The following is a 14,383-nucleotide window of genomic DNA, read 5'->3' as shown; positions in this document are numbered from 1 at the left end:
GAAATTAGGTTTATTCAATGTTTTTCTTCCAAGAATTAGAAAATTGGATTGGCAACTGATTTAATGCATTAGATATTTATTGCTGAAAAAATAAACTTGTGACATAGTCTGACATGAAAACTAAATATTATAGGCACTTTTTTTAAACATAAATAGGATCAGATATAATGTAACCAACGAGTGGGAAGCACGAGCTGAAAAATTTTCAGATTTAGACCTAAAGAACCCATATTTTGTATATATTTTCCTAAATGAATTATGCGAATTCAAATCGTGAGCTAAAAAAAATTGATATTCTGATCTGAAACTGGATATCTTAACCACATTTTATATATAAAGAACCAGCTGGGTTTTTTTCCCAATAAACAATGTGAGCGCGAGCTGCTTTCATTTTTTTTTATCTTATAACCTAAATTATATGTGAGCGCGCGAAGCACGAACTGAGAAACTTGATATTCCGATCTGAAAAAGGGACAATATAAAGACTATTTACATGAAATCATGAAAGGAGGATTTTTCATTATATTCAGGTCTGAAAATGGGATTATTTTTAGGCACTTTTTAAAACCATGATCAGGATGCATGGGTCAAATCATTCAAACGATCAATGCGAGCGCGAAGCGCGAGCCAAAATTTGTGATAAAACTGTCACGAGAACAGGATTGTAGTGCAAAGAGGTAGGCCTATATCTCATTAATCAGAATGCGAGCGTGCAGGGCTAGCCGATAAATGTTGTCGATCAGACATGTGAAGCATTTTTTATAAAAATTAATGGAATAAGCGCGAGCTTAAAAGTTTTGATATTCCGTCTTGAAAACTTGACATTCTTGGTACTTTTTATAAATATAGACATGATAGATAATGTGTGCCAAATGATAATACGGAGCGCGAAGTGTCAGCTGATTTTTTTTCTTCAGATTTAGACCTATACCAACGGAACACTATTCATATAGGATGGGTATTTTCTTCCTCAATGAATTTTGCGAGCGCGAAGCTAGAGCTATATATATATTTTTTATATTCCAATCTGAACCTGGAGATCCTATAAAAAACGTGAGTTTGGCTACCCCCGATTCTGAAACATCAAATTGGTGCCCCAAAGAGCGGCACATCAATTTGGCACCCCCCCAAGTTTAAGGTCAATTTGGTGTCCCCCTCATTTCTGGTCAATTTGGTGCCCCCGGTCGTCTATAAAATTGGCGCTCCAAAGGCTGAACATCAATTTGGCGCCTCCCGGCCCTCCAGCTCTTTTATTATTTTTTTCCCCTTCTCTCTCTTCACTTCTTCTCTCCTTTCTCCCTTTTCTTTCTTTTCCTCCTTCCCACAGTTTTTCCATGGAGCTAATCTCCCCCTTCACTCTTCTGTGAATTTTTTCTTTCTTTGAAAGAAAAAAAAACGTTTTCTACAGTCTTAATAAGCTTTTATTCATTGCAAGGTTGACGTCCTAGGGGCAGGGGCGATGCACCCCCTTAACTCTAATAATTTGAATAAATTCTTTGGTCTTACTAATGATGCGCGCAAAAAACTTAAGGCCGGGGGGGAATGTCTTTTTTATATCATTAAGGAGGAGCGTATCTCCGTATAGTGCAATGATTAGCGATATGAACCCAAAAATTGAGGGGGCACAAGGTGTGACAAAATTCATTGTAAAAAATCCTGAGCGAGCGAAGTAAGCGAGCAATTCTCTTATTTTATGATAAATTCAATAATCAGAAAATGATGAAATCTTATGTCCTTTTCTTTCATTCAGTCCTTTAAAAGAAATAATTTCTGGTCGTGAAACCTTTTTTTTTTGGGGGGGTGGGGCATGCATGCCAGTGATGATAATAGTAAAGATGAACGGCCTGTGGTAGAAAAAAACTTACCATTACCAGTCTTGATCAATACTTGATATCACAAAAAAAAAACAATACCATGGTATGGTGCAAGTGGAATTGTGAATTTAATAAACAAAGTGAAAATTTGAAGTGGAATGGGTCAGGGTAAGAATGAATTTTGTATTCATCCTAAAATAGTTTTAAAATAAGAGAGGGCAAGTGAAATAGCTATTGTTTATGAAATGTCATGCATTTTCCTGAAATGTCTGTTATGTTGTTCTTGTATAGGCCTGCTTTGTTCTTTTTTTACCAGAAGATCTTTATATTTTCATTACGGTACCGGTAGGGTCGTTCTCTTTCTTGCACTGTGTGCATTTTGCACAGTGGATTTGGCCTAGTATCATTAACATATTGTCTGATTAGCATACTAGTAAGAGAATCATCCTCATTATCCTTGCAGCACCTCGGTGAGGCCTCGGCAGAAAACTATAATCCATACAAGGCCTAAGGATCAAGGATCGTGATGTTGATTTAGTAATGATGAGCTGGAAGGCATCCGTCTGACATCGAACTGATGATATTTCAGCTCCAGTCGTTACCTCCCTCCTCCACGTCATCAGTTCCACATGATTAGCCAGCGAATCGATGATATGAGGATATGCACCGCTCGTAAAACAACAACTAGGATGCTTGCTCGGTGTCATCTCAAATATTAATCACCTTTCTATAATAATCGGTCTCGACCTCAGACTAACGAAAACAATCATTACAATCATGGCGGATGCAAGGAGGATCTCCGAGGCGAAGGAGCATATTGCGGCGGCCGAAAAGAGGTAATCGTGTGTCTATTGTTTCTTTAATTTGATAGCTACAGATCCGTTATCAGTGCAGAATCTTGATGTGTGTTCATGTTGTTGGATATGCCAATAAATGCAAAGTTGCTGCCAATCTGTGACTTCGAAGGACGAAGACCAGCATTTTCATTCATTTGCTCTTGGTGTACCGTACGGCAGACCCTGCTTGCTGGCCGTGTGTAACTTCCAGCGCCACGGCTAGTTCCCCGTGGCCGTGATTTAGGATCGCCGCCTACGCTTTGCGAAGCTCGGAAGTTATTATGAAAGTAGAGGAGCGGATGCACTCTGCGAGCGGTAGTAACTAATGTTTGCCCGAGGCGGCCTGGCTGGGTTTGAGTTCAAAGGCTCGGTGCGGCCCCTTGGAGCATATTATTATTAAGTAATTTATGACTTGCACTGCAGTTTGAATCATTTTTCACCACCAATCTAGACTACTCGATGTGTGCTATATTATTTGTGGTAATATGCTCAGTCTTCTTTTTTTTTTCTATGATATGAATCAACTCCTTTTTTCAGTACACTTTAGTTGATTAAGAACTAGACTCCTATTAGTATTTTATTCTTTTAATTCATAAATTACCATGTTTTCTTTTTGTTTTGATATATAATTTTTATATCAGTTTGAAGACGTCATTCTTCAAATGGAAACCAGACTTTGGCAGTGCAGCTCATGAATATGAGCAAGCTGGTAAGTATCTTAATATAATATTAATAATGAAATTATAGATTATAAAAAAATAATCATCAATATAAGATTACATTATGTGATAAGGTTGAGTTGTGGATGCAGGATCCTCTGATTCTCTAATGACTATGGCTAGCTCTTGATGGTATTTGGAATCTATTCTTTTCTGCCTCTACTTTTATGTTATTAACCATTCTGTCCAAGTACCTTTGGATTTGGAAACACAAAAAATTGTCAGATTGTAGATGATATGTAATAGATCTATATACAAGAACTGAATTTACTATTATTAATTTTTCCAATGGGGATGTCTTAAGTCCTTTGTTAAAGCTTTTTTTTGCCTTAAAAAATTATTTGAGTGGAGGCATGTTTTGTGTTATTTTTCTAGATTTTTTAATTAAGGTCTGGTCTTGTGAAGTTTACTCTATTTTTTATTTCTAAATTTGTTGATTTCTGTATTTCTTAATTTTGTAATATCCTATTTATTTCTTTTATTTCAGTTAGTTCCCTTATTTAGTTTTTATTAAAATTTTACATCAGGAGGTGTACTAATCTATTCATTTGTTCACAAAGAAACATGAAAACTAAATGCATTACAATGTACGAACATAGAGCTATTACATAGCTCAATGGTACAAAATTGGATGATTAAACTCCATTTGCTTCTCTTGCCTCTCCCTTATAACAGCTATATGTTTGAAGAATGCCAAGCAGCCTTTAGAAGCTAAGAGGGCGTACATCAATGCTGCAGGTGCTCATAGAAACAACGATGCGTATCCTTTTCACTTGTGGATAGGTGATATGGTTCAGGGGCGGTATTCTGAAAACGTTCTTATCTTAAGTTTGTTCTTATCTACGTCACTTTCTTAAATTGGTATTCTGAAAACGTTCTTATCTTTTTCTTATCTTTTGTTCTTATCTTTGTTCTTATCTTGCTCTCCACCCAATGCTGAGCGCGTAAATTTACAACTCGCGCATATAATACCAAAGCGCGCTAAAAGATAAGAACAGAATGTAGATAAGTGGTATTCTGAAAACGTTCTTATCTTTTTTCTTTCTTATCTTTCACGATATTTAAGATAATATTTAAGATAGCTAGAGGGTTATCACATCTCACGATGTCCGCGTTTTTTCTTGCTCAAAATCGATGGTCTCTAGTAGTAACAAGTACCCACAAGTATTCCTCCCACCATTTATTTCATTCACCCTTTATTTTGCCCGTCTCTTTTTTCTATCCCTTCTTTCTTTTCCATTTTTTATTCCTTTCTATCTGTCTGTCTTTCTTTCTTCCTTTCTATCTGTCTGTCTTTTGTCCTTTCTATCTGTCTGTCTTTCTTCCTTTCTATCTGTCTGTCTTTCTTCCTTTCTATCTGTCTGTCTTTCTCCCTTTCTATCTGTCTGTCTTTCTTCCTATCTGTCTGTCTTTCTTCCTTTCTATCTGTCTGTCTTTCTTCCTTTCTATCTGTCTGTCTTTCTTCTTTTCTTTCATTCTTCATTTATATCTTTACTTTTAATTGTTCTGTTTGAATCTTTTAATTTCTTTTTTTTTTCTTAGCTTTGTTTCATTTATACTTCATCTTTCTTCCTTTTTTATTTTCCCTTTTCGTTTTATCCCTTTCTTTTTTTTTCTTTACTGAGTCTTTTTTCTGCTTTCCCCCCGTTTCTCTTCCTTTTCTTTCTTTTTCTTTTTTTCTTTCTTTCTTCCTTCACTTGTTTGTAATCTTTATTTTTCTTCCATTTTTCCTTTTTATACATGCTTTTCCTTTTTAATCATTCATTTCATTTCCCCCTTTTTCTTCCTTCCATTTAATAATTCTTAATTTTTCTTATTTTTTTATTTCTGCTTTCTGACACTTTTGTGTCTTTTTTTACTTTCTTTCTTTTTTTCTTTATTTTGCTCATTCCTTTTTCGTTCGTTCTTTACTCTTTTTCTTTACTTTCTTTCTTCTCTCTGTCTTTCTTCTATTAACTTTTTCTTTATTCTTTCCATTGATTTTTTTCCCAACTTTTTATTTTCCCTTTCGTTTTCTTTTTCTTTCTTTCTTTCTTTCTTTCTTTCTTTCTTTCTTTCTTTCTTTCTTTCTTTTTTTTTCTTTCTTTCCTTATTTCTTTTTTCTATGAATTTACCTTTCTTTCTTTATCTTTTTGTAGTCTTCATATTTGCGTCAAATTTCCTTTCATTTTTTTCTCTCATCTTTATTTCTTTGTTTAATTTTCTTTTTTTTCTCTCTTCCTTCACTTTTTACATTTTTATTCCCTTTTTTCTCTTTCTTTTTATTTCTTTCTAACTTTCTTTCATTCGTTTTTTTTAGACTTTTTTTCTTTTTCGGTTCCTTGTTAATTTATTTTATCTTATATTAGTTTGACCTTTTTCTATTTTTGTGTGTATTCCTTTTAGTTAATTTCTTTTTTTTTCTTCATTTTTGTTCCTTCACTTTATCATGGATAATTGTTCTATTTTTTTCTTCCTTTTCCTTCTTTTATTCATTCTATTTTCTTTCTTTTTTATTTTTGAATTCTTTTTGCTTGCTTTCTTTCGTTTACTCTTTATTTTTTCATTATTTTCTGCTTTGTCCCTTTCATCTTTTTTTTCTGCTTCATTCTGACCCTTTTCTGTCTTCTTTCTTTCATACCTACTTACTTTCTTTCTTCATATTTTGTTCTTTATTCGTACCTGCTTTATTTACTTTTCTTACTTTTTTTTGCACGTGGACGTCTCGAAATAATAAAATCAGTCATTGCGTATAAAATGCCTATTTCGCGCAATGCGCCAGAAACGGTGAACGCGCAGCGCCCATGATATTCTCTTCACATAAGGAACGCTTCTATTGGTTAAACTGCCAATATAAAGCGCATTTTGATTGGTAAAATCTTAAAAATGGGCGTGTTGGAGATAAGAAGGGGGCAGTCCTTACAGAGATAAGAACGCGTTAAGAAGATTTTCAGAATACCGATTTGCAATGATTTTAGCGTCTTCTTATCTCAGTGAGATAAGATAAAAGATAAGAACAAAGATAAGAACGTTTTCAGAATACCACCCCAGGACATTATTATTTTTTTACATCTTGCTTATTAGCTAGCTATTTTACTATATATATATATGAGGGTCGATCAAACTTTGCTCAGTTTTTATTAAAATTCAAAACTGCATGCATTTAATAAATCTAGTTGTTGAGTTGAGGGAAATCATTCAAATTAAAAACCTCAGTCTAAATTTATTTTCAGGTGCTATTTGGCTTATTCATATGATCTCAGACCCTTGAATTTTGATTAAATTCCACACTTTTTTGTTTTTTGGTTGGGGGGTGCTCTATAACTAAGTATATTCTTGAAGTAGTAATTTAGATTTTAGACTTGGAATTGTGGTTAGATTTAATTATTTCAATAAACAAATTAATTTAATCTTTTTAAAATTTGTAACATTCAGTCTCATTTTCCTGAATATTGATGATAATACAGTTTGTTTCATGCAGCCAAGCAGTATGAACATGCAGCTTTCATTATGAGGGTAAGAATTGTGACTTTGTCATTCATACATAATCATATAAAGTATCTTTCATAAGTCATCAGTCACCTTTGATAAAAGTTGTAATGGAACTGGTTTTCAATCCATTCTTTATTTTTATTTATATCCTAGATTTGTAAACATGAATTCATCTTTCGTTTGCAACACACAAGAAAATTTATAAAGGCTGCAGTACTAGCCAAATATTTTGATGTAAATTTGTTTGTGTTTTGAGATAAAAAGTTCTGATTTTGTAATATCTTCTACCAACACAGATGAATTTTCATTGTGTACTATTTTTTTTAATTTTGTTATATAGGATCTGAAAGATTGGGGTGAAGTGATGGGATTATTTGAGAAAGCGGCAAGTCTATACACAGAGCATGGAACGCCTGATACAGCTGCTATTTGCCTTGAAAAGGCTGCTAAGTAAGATTATGTTTCATGCGATTTCTTTTCATTAAAGTTTCTGATTACCTCCCCACCCCTTAGAAAAAAAAATTAATTCAAATTTTGAATCTTAATCTACTAATTTCAAACACAAAATTGTTGCAAAGTATTCATTGGTGGCATACATGTAAATTGGAAGTGATGGAATAAGTATACAAACCTTTTTTTTCTAATACACACATTTTAAGGAGAGATCTGTCAATAGATCTGGAAATAGAAGAATCCATTCAAAAGTAAAGCTTTTATGATATGAACCGACAGTAATGTTTTATTGCCAGATTGATATGTAATTAATCTTCAACATTTCTACCTGTATTAGAGTAAATAATAGAATGTGCTACAGTGAACAGTTTGATATATCTAGAAAAAAAATTCTTGGTGATATTCTAATATGTTTATAATTACATGCCCAACTTATAATGAACCATGTACAACATCACTCTGTGTAATTAAAAGATATGTATCTACAAAATTCACATGGTATATATTCATATTCTCTCATAAATCATTCATACATCATAAGTTTCATTTCATGTGTTATTGTGTATATCATTTGCTGCTTGCGCATTTTGATGACTTCTACTTTCAATATTTCTGTCGCATACAGAATGATGGAAACCGTCAATCCCAGGATGTCATTGGAATTATATCAAAAAGCTTGTGATGTTGTTGAGGTAATTATATCTTTTCTTCTAGGATTAAAACAACAGAAGACTGTTATTTCATGATTGCTATGTTAAAACAAATATATAGGCCTAAATGTAAATCCATTTTATAATCATATTTGATGGCCAAGTTGATCCTAACAAAAAGCTGATTTGAAAAGAAAGAGAAAAAAGAATATTGGGCATAACGCTAATGTTTTCAACGAAATCGGAATTAAAATAGGTTGGTTTCACAAATGTAATTTTATTATGTACTTTTATTTCTTGTTTTTTCACAATTTTGTGATAAGCAAATTATCATCCTTTTCCTTTGAAATTTTAATGTTAAGGTCATAATATAGTTCTAGCAATTTGTAAGCACAATGTTCAGGTCTTCTCCATAATAGTTCAAGAAGCTCTAGAATGCCCATTTATTTTGTTAATAAACTTTCTTTTTATTACCCAACTGGTCTACTTTAAAACTATTGTCACTATTGAGTGCCCAACATCTAGTGAAGCAAATTGTGGAGCACTTTGTAACCACAAGGGGAGGTCAATGTCACCAAAATACTTGATTGATTGGATAACAAAGTGAAATTTAATTTTCATCTCTTTGATCTTGTTCAGTTGGAAGATCGGCCACGTCAGATTGTAGACTTCTTGGGGAAGTCAGCGCGTATTCTAATTAAGATTCAAGATTATGATGAAGCATCAAAGATACTGTCAAGAGAGAGAGATCTCAGGCGTGATCTAGGTGACATCGATGCAACAAATAGGGTGAGAAGATTTTTTTTTTGAAATAATATTCAGGAATAATTTTTGATAAAAAAACTGACTCACTGACTCACATTTGCAACAAAAAAAAATAGCTAGGATTAACCCTATCTAGGCCAGGGGGGGGCCTCGGAGGCCCCCCCTCAACGAATCGCGCGATATTTTTGCCGCGCAAAATTTTTTGACCACGCCGCTCGCTGACTTTTTACTTTCAAGTCTTGCGCAACTTTTGAGACCAATTTTGCGTCACCCGGGTACGTGGTTCCGAAATTACGCAACATTATGTAAGTGCATGTCAGACCAAAAATTGCTCAAAAACGTGATTTTGTGTACAAAGTCAATGCAAATTGTGTTTTCAACCAAAATTCATAAATGCATGATTATTTTTAGTTTTGCTGGTCTAAATGTATTTATTTTATGCTTTTTATGATCACAGAAGAGTCCCCAACAAATTTCATAGAAAAAAACAATGAAAAACAAAAGGTCAAAAAACAAAGAAATACATAAGAAATTGCAAAAACAATATAATACATAAGAAAATGATTTGATATTGCAATTTTTTTCATGTACACTTGCTAAGAACACCACAAAGAGTTTGTATACCAAAAATTAGTACATTTGGAGCTTTATTTAAGGAGTTAGAGGAAAAAGAATGATTTCGCATACTAATTACACATAAATTAGCATAATCACTTAAAGGGGAAGTTCACCCTGACAAAAAGTTTATTGTAAAAATAGCAGAAAAAATAATTAAAAATATTGCCGAAGGTTTGAGAAAAATTCATCAAATAATTAAAAAGTTATTAGAATTTCAATTATTTGATTTGTGACGTCATATGCGAGCAGCATCCCTACATAGAGAATGGTAAAAAATCAATGAAATGTCATTTTCTCAGAAAATTGAAAATGGTTTTCACTGTAACTTTTGTATATCAATAGACAAATCGTTTCACACCCGATCATGAAAAGAAAACAAAATGAAGTCATCAGGAACCATACCAAATTTGAAATTCATACATTTTATATTACATAACACATGGGGCAGCTGCTCGTTTATGACGTCACAAATCCAAAATTTTGAACTCTAATAACTTTCTTACTCTTTAACGGATTTTCCTCAAACCTTCACCAATATTTTTTACTATTTTTTCTGCTATTTTTAAAACAAAGTTTTCTTCAGGGTGAACTTCCCCTTTAATAGCAATTCGCATGAAAAATCTTACTATACAATCTTGTAGATTATGTCCCAGGCAACCCGCTTGCCGATTTTCGGCGCGATCGCGTGGTCGACGGCCGAGATCTTAAGGGGGGCCTGGGAGCCCCCCCCCGGCCATATGAACTCCCAAAATACCCCGGCCTAGATAGGGTTAATTAAGAAGTAGATATGATTCTGAATTTATATGTGATTGTATTGTTAAATTGATTGAGTGTTAAATACATAAAGATTATAAGCATTACTGGCCATAGTGTGACTGTAAGCCTATATACTGAAATCACTAAATGAATTAAATAATAGTAATTTTTTTTTAGGTTAGTTGGTGCAGAAAATATGTCGTGATTTATTTTGTGAATGTGCCTTGGTAGCCATTGTACCTCTTAAAATCCTTATCTAAAAGTTCAAATGATAAGATCTCTGCAACGGTTGGTGCATGAGACGCAAGCTCATCAAAGCGCCATCAACAACAAGTTCAAATGGCTATTCAGAGAATTTGTGCTATCCTAAACTTGATTTCAAATCGATTTTGCCAAGTAATGAACAGATACGATTGGTTTTGATATTATTTATACCATTTCATTATAGACGGTTTCAGCACTAGTTCTTGTTCATCTAAAGAGAGGAGACTATGTTGCAGCGGATAAAATATGTAACATGGCAATGGGGTAGGTTTACATATTCAATTGTAATGTGTCAGTTAATGTTTGCTCAATGTGCTTGTGTATTTGAGTGTTGAACCGTTGATTAGTACTAATGATAGAACTACGGATGCATCAAGTGTCCTGTCTAGTTTTGACTACTCAAAATAATTTTTGAAGGAGATTATTTGAAGAAACGGGAGCGTTTCATGAAAGGACTTGTCGGACGATTTATCCGACAAGTCCTGTTTTATCCGACAGTTACTATAGTAACAGTGCTTCTCAACCAATCAGAATCCAGGAAAGTTGTCAGATCTGACAACTTGTCGGACGAAAATATTGATGGAATGCCCCCTGTTCATTCAGTATTTTGGAAATATAAAGTTTATAAACACATGGTTTTCCATCAATCAAAGCTTATCCCAGATTCTTTTAATTAAAGTTGTCAGCAACTGATTTAGAATATACATTTGTAATTGATTTTGTATCAACAAAAGTATATACATGTAAGCAGATATAACACAAGATAAAATACAAGTCATAAATTTGTTAGCACTTTGATGTATCATTGTTGTTTAGGTGTTTTATAAAAGGAATGTTATCTTGAGTATTATCACCACCATCTTTCACCATCGTTGTCATTGTCTTTGTCATCATCTTCATCATCACTTATGATCATCATCACCATCATCATCATCACCAATATCTCCATCCTCTGTCTCCTCATCAATCCTGCTTTGATATCATACCTTATATGGAAGGGCCACCTGTATAGGAGGGCTACCTGTCTGTTTTCCCTTGAATATCATTCCACGTTGAAATATTAATTCAATGAATCCATCCATAAAGAGTTTAAAGACCACTTTTCTTGTCTACCTTTGTTGATAAGCAGGTTTCACCGCACTATCATTTAAATTGTCATTTCCGTTTCATATTCAGGTTTGAAGGTTATGCTGAGAGTGATGTAGCATCAGCGTTAGCCTGTCTCTTAGATGCTTATGATAAACAGGATGAAGATACCTTTCATCAGATCTTAAATCTTCCACTCTTCAAATATATGGATAATGTTGTGAGTACCGTACTTCAAGGTAAAGTCCACTCCAGGAAAATGCTGACTTGAATAAATAGAAAAAATCAAACTAGCATAGTGCTGAAAATTTTATCAAAATCGGATGTAAAATTAGAAAGTTGTGACATTTAAAAATTTTGCTTATTTTTCACATAACAGTGATATGCACAACTAGGTGAGTCAGTTGATGATGTCTATCTCTCACTATTATGTTTTTTACTGTTTTAATTATACAATATTTCATTTTTTATAGATTTGACAATAAGGTCCAACTTGACTGGACCATATAGTATTAAACAATGCCAATTCCACGTGTTCATGGAGGAATTATTTGTTGTATCACTTGACAATTAAGTGGATTAAATGAGAATATTTCATATAATAAAATACAAAAGAAATAGTGAGTGGATGACATCATAGTCTTCTCATTTACATACCAGCCAGGATGTGCATATAACTGTTTTGTGAAATTAAGCAAAACTTTAAAATGACATAATTTTCTTATTTTACATCCGAATTTGATGAAATATTCAGTGTTATGCTTATTGGATTTTTTCTCTTTTTATTCAAATTAACTTTTTTTGGGGGTGGACTAGTCCTTTAAAGTCTATCATTTCCATCAACTCAATGTCTCATCTTGTATTTATCCAGCTGTTTGTGTTGATTTTTATTAAAATGTGTTGTGAGATTGTTTACTTGACTGCACTCAAAAGTTTTGTTGTTGTTAACACGAATGAAAGATGAAAGATTCGCATTTAAACATCTTATAGTACCATAAAGTCAAACAAGACAGGTTTTTGATACATTAAATCTTGACTGCTCAAACCATTCTTTTTATTAGTACCATACTCCCACTGTGAGATATACATGTATGCTGAACCAAGCGCCTGTCATTATAACGAAAATCTATCCGGATTTGCAACAAATTTAAAAACATCCATTCCATACTCAAGTCATGGCTGTCAATGCTCAATGTATTTATATTAATCCTTAATAGTGATCACTCATCATCCTGTCCATTTTTGTTCTTCCTTCATAAACGCAGTATGTCATATTAGCGAAAAGTTTACGAGTCCCAGGAGGAAGCAGGCCGAAGCCGAAGAAAGCAGCAGCAGCCGCGGTACCGGCAGGTGAGATGGGACTGGTTGGAGGAGCGGAAGGAGGTGATGACCTCGTGGATGAGGACGATGATGAAGAGTTTGATTTGAAATGAAACCCGGAGGTGTGGAGGGTGCATCTTGAAGCCAAGTATTAAAGACCAAGCTATCTCAGAGACTGAATCTCCTGCGATGTAGAGTCCGAGTCCTAGTCCGATTCTTAGCCTAGGCGATTGGAGTAGTGTAGATGGTTGAAGTGGACTAGGTGAGACCACAGCAGGTTCATTCTGCCCTACTTTGACAAAAGGAAGAGCAGATGATATATATCAACCAAACTTGAGTTTTTATGTGTTAACATTTTACAAATCGATTTCTTCTTTCAGACAAAATTTCATAGAAAATACACCAATGCTGCTATGAGAGAGCTAGTTGACTATCTTGCTAATGCATTGGCATCAATGTAAATAAAAGACTGATTTTGCTCTTTTAAAGGAAATTGCACTCTTGTTGGTTGAGTCCTTTTGTCAGAGTAGGGCAGCATAGATAAATTTCATTACAAGGTAGTCAGAGGGAAGTCTCTCTCTTGAGATTTGGGAGCAAGCTGTTTGAATAATCTGCAAGAAAAGTCGAAGATTGTGACGGAAAAGAATACAACTTTCAGGTTTGAAGTGAGTTGATATGCTGAGCACAAATTTATCTCAAACAAGTATTATTCTGTGTTTCAAATATTTGTGAGTGTGTTTTTGTCAGTAATTGCATTGTGTTTCATCAGATGTAGAATTGAATTGAATTTCAAGTGAAGTGTAATGCTCCTAAGGAAAGTATACAACTCTTTTTTTGATTGAAGAGTATCAAGAACAAAATAGAATCAATAAAAGCAATAGAAGTTTTGCAGGAGATTGCAAAAAATGTATTTACTTTTTTGAAAATTTTCAATAAACATACTTCACATTTACACTGTCAACAGTATTCTAGGAGATCTATATTAAAAGCTACCATCATTGAATCTCCAATATGATTATATGGTCAAAAGCCTAGATGTTCTGAAACCAATGTTGATTGTGTTGTGTTGTAGACAGTACTCAGATTGCTGTGAAGTGTACATGAAAATATTTTAAAGCTGTCTTTGGTGCAATAATTTTTGTACCCCCGATTGCTGGGGCAAAAAATAAATGGAAAAGAAAATTATATCATAAATGTATATGTTTTGTTATATAGTATGAAAGATATTCTTTGTCTTTTCAAGGAGTAAAATAAGTTATATTGTTTTTTTCACTTTGAGGTCTAAATGTAGTACAAAAATATGCATCTAATTGATTTGGTGACTGTAGAGAGAAATGAAAATAATATCTATAAATCAATTTACTCCATTGCTGGGTGGGACAGAATAAAACATTTTCCTGTATTTTATCATTTGACTGAAAAGTTCATTAAAGGTCCTCTGACATACAAATTCATGTTATCTTCAACTAAATCCCTCACCTCTTTGAGCTTAGATGTGCATCATATAATTTCAGTATTTTTTATTTTATTTTCTTGCATTTATCTGCAGTATACTAAGCCCCACCCCATTAAAATCCACTATCGGTATATCATTTTTTGCCTCTTGTGATGTCACAGGAGGCAGAAATAAG

At 33.6% G+C, this 14,383-nt stretch overlaps 1 protein-coding gene across 1 annotated transcript; it reads left to right on the top strand.

The window, feature by feature from the left end:
- The first annotated feature begins 2,233 nt into the window (after positions 1 to 2,233).
- LOC121408267 (gamma-soluble NSF attachment protein-like) lies at positions 2,234 to 13,953 on the top strand. The gene is made up of 10 exons (XM_041599672.1): positions 2,234 to 2,650; positions 3,292 to 3,359; positions 4,045 to 4,129; positions 6,816 to 6,864; positions 7,181 to 7,290; positions 7,919 to 7,985; positions 8,583 to 8,732; positions 10,531 to 10,610; positions 11,523 to 11,652; positions 12,698 to 13,953. The coding sequence occupies exons 1-10, from the start codon at positions 2,592 to 2,594 to the stop codon at positions 12,863 to 12,865; spliced, it is 966 nt and encodes a 321-aa protein (XP_041455606.1). The 5' UTR covers positions 2,234 to 2,591; the 3' UTR covers positions 12,866 to 13,953.
- The last annotated feature ends 430 nt before the right edge of the window (positions 13,954 to 14,383 follow it).

The sequence above is a fragment of the Lytechinus variegatus genome, chromosome 2, assembly GCF_018143015.1.
Source record: "Lytechinus variegatus isolate NC3 chromosome 2, Lvar_3.0, whole genome shotgun sequence".
Classification (NCBI taxonomy): Eukaryota; Metazoa; Echinodermata; class Echinoidea; order Temnopleuroida; family Toxopneustidae; genus Lytechinus; species Lytechinus variegatus.
Note: the sequence above shows the minus strand (reverse complement) of the source record. Positions and strands in the feature narration are given on the sequence as shown.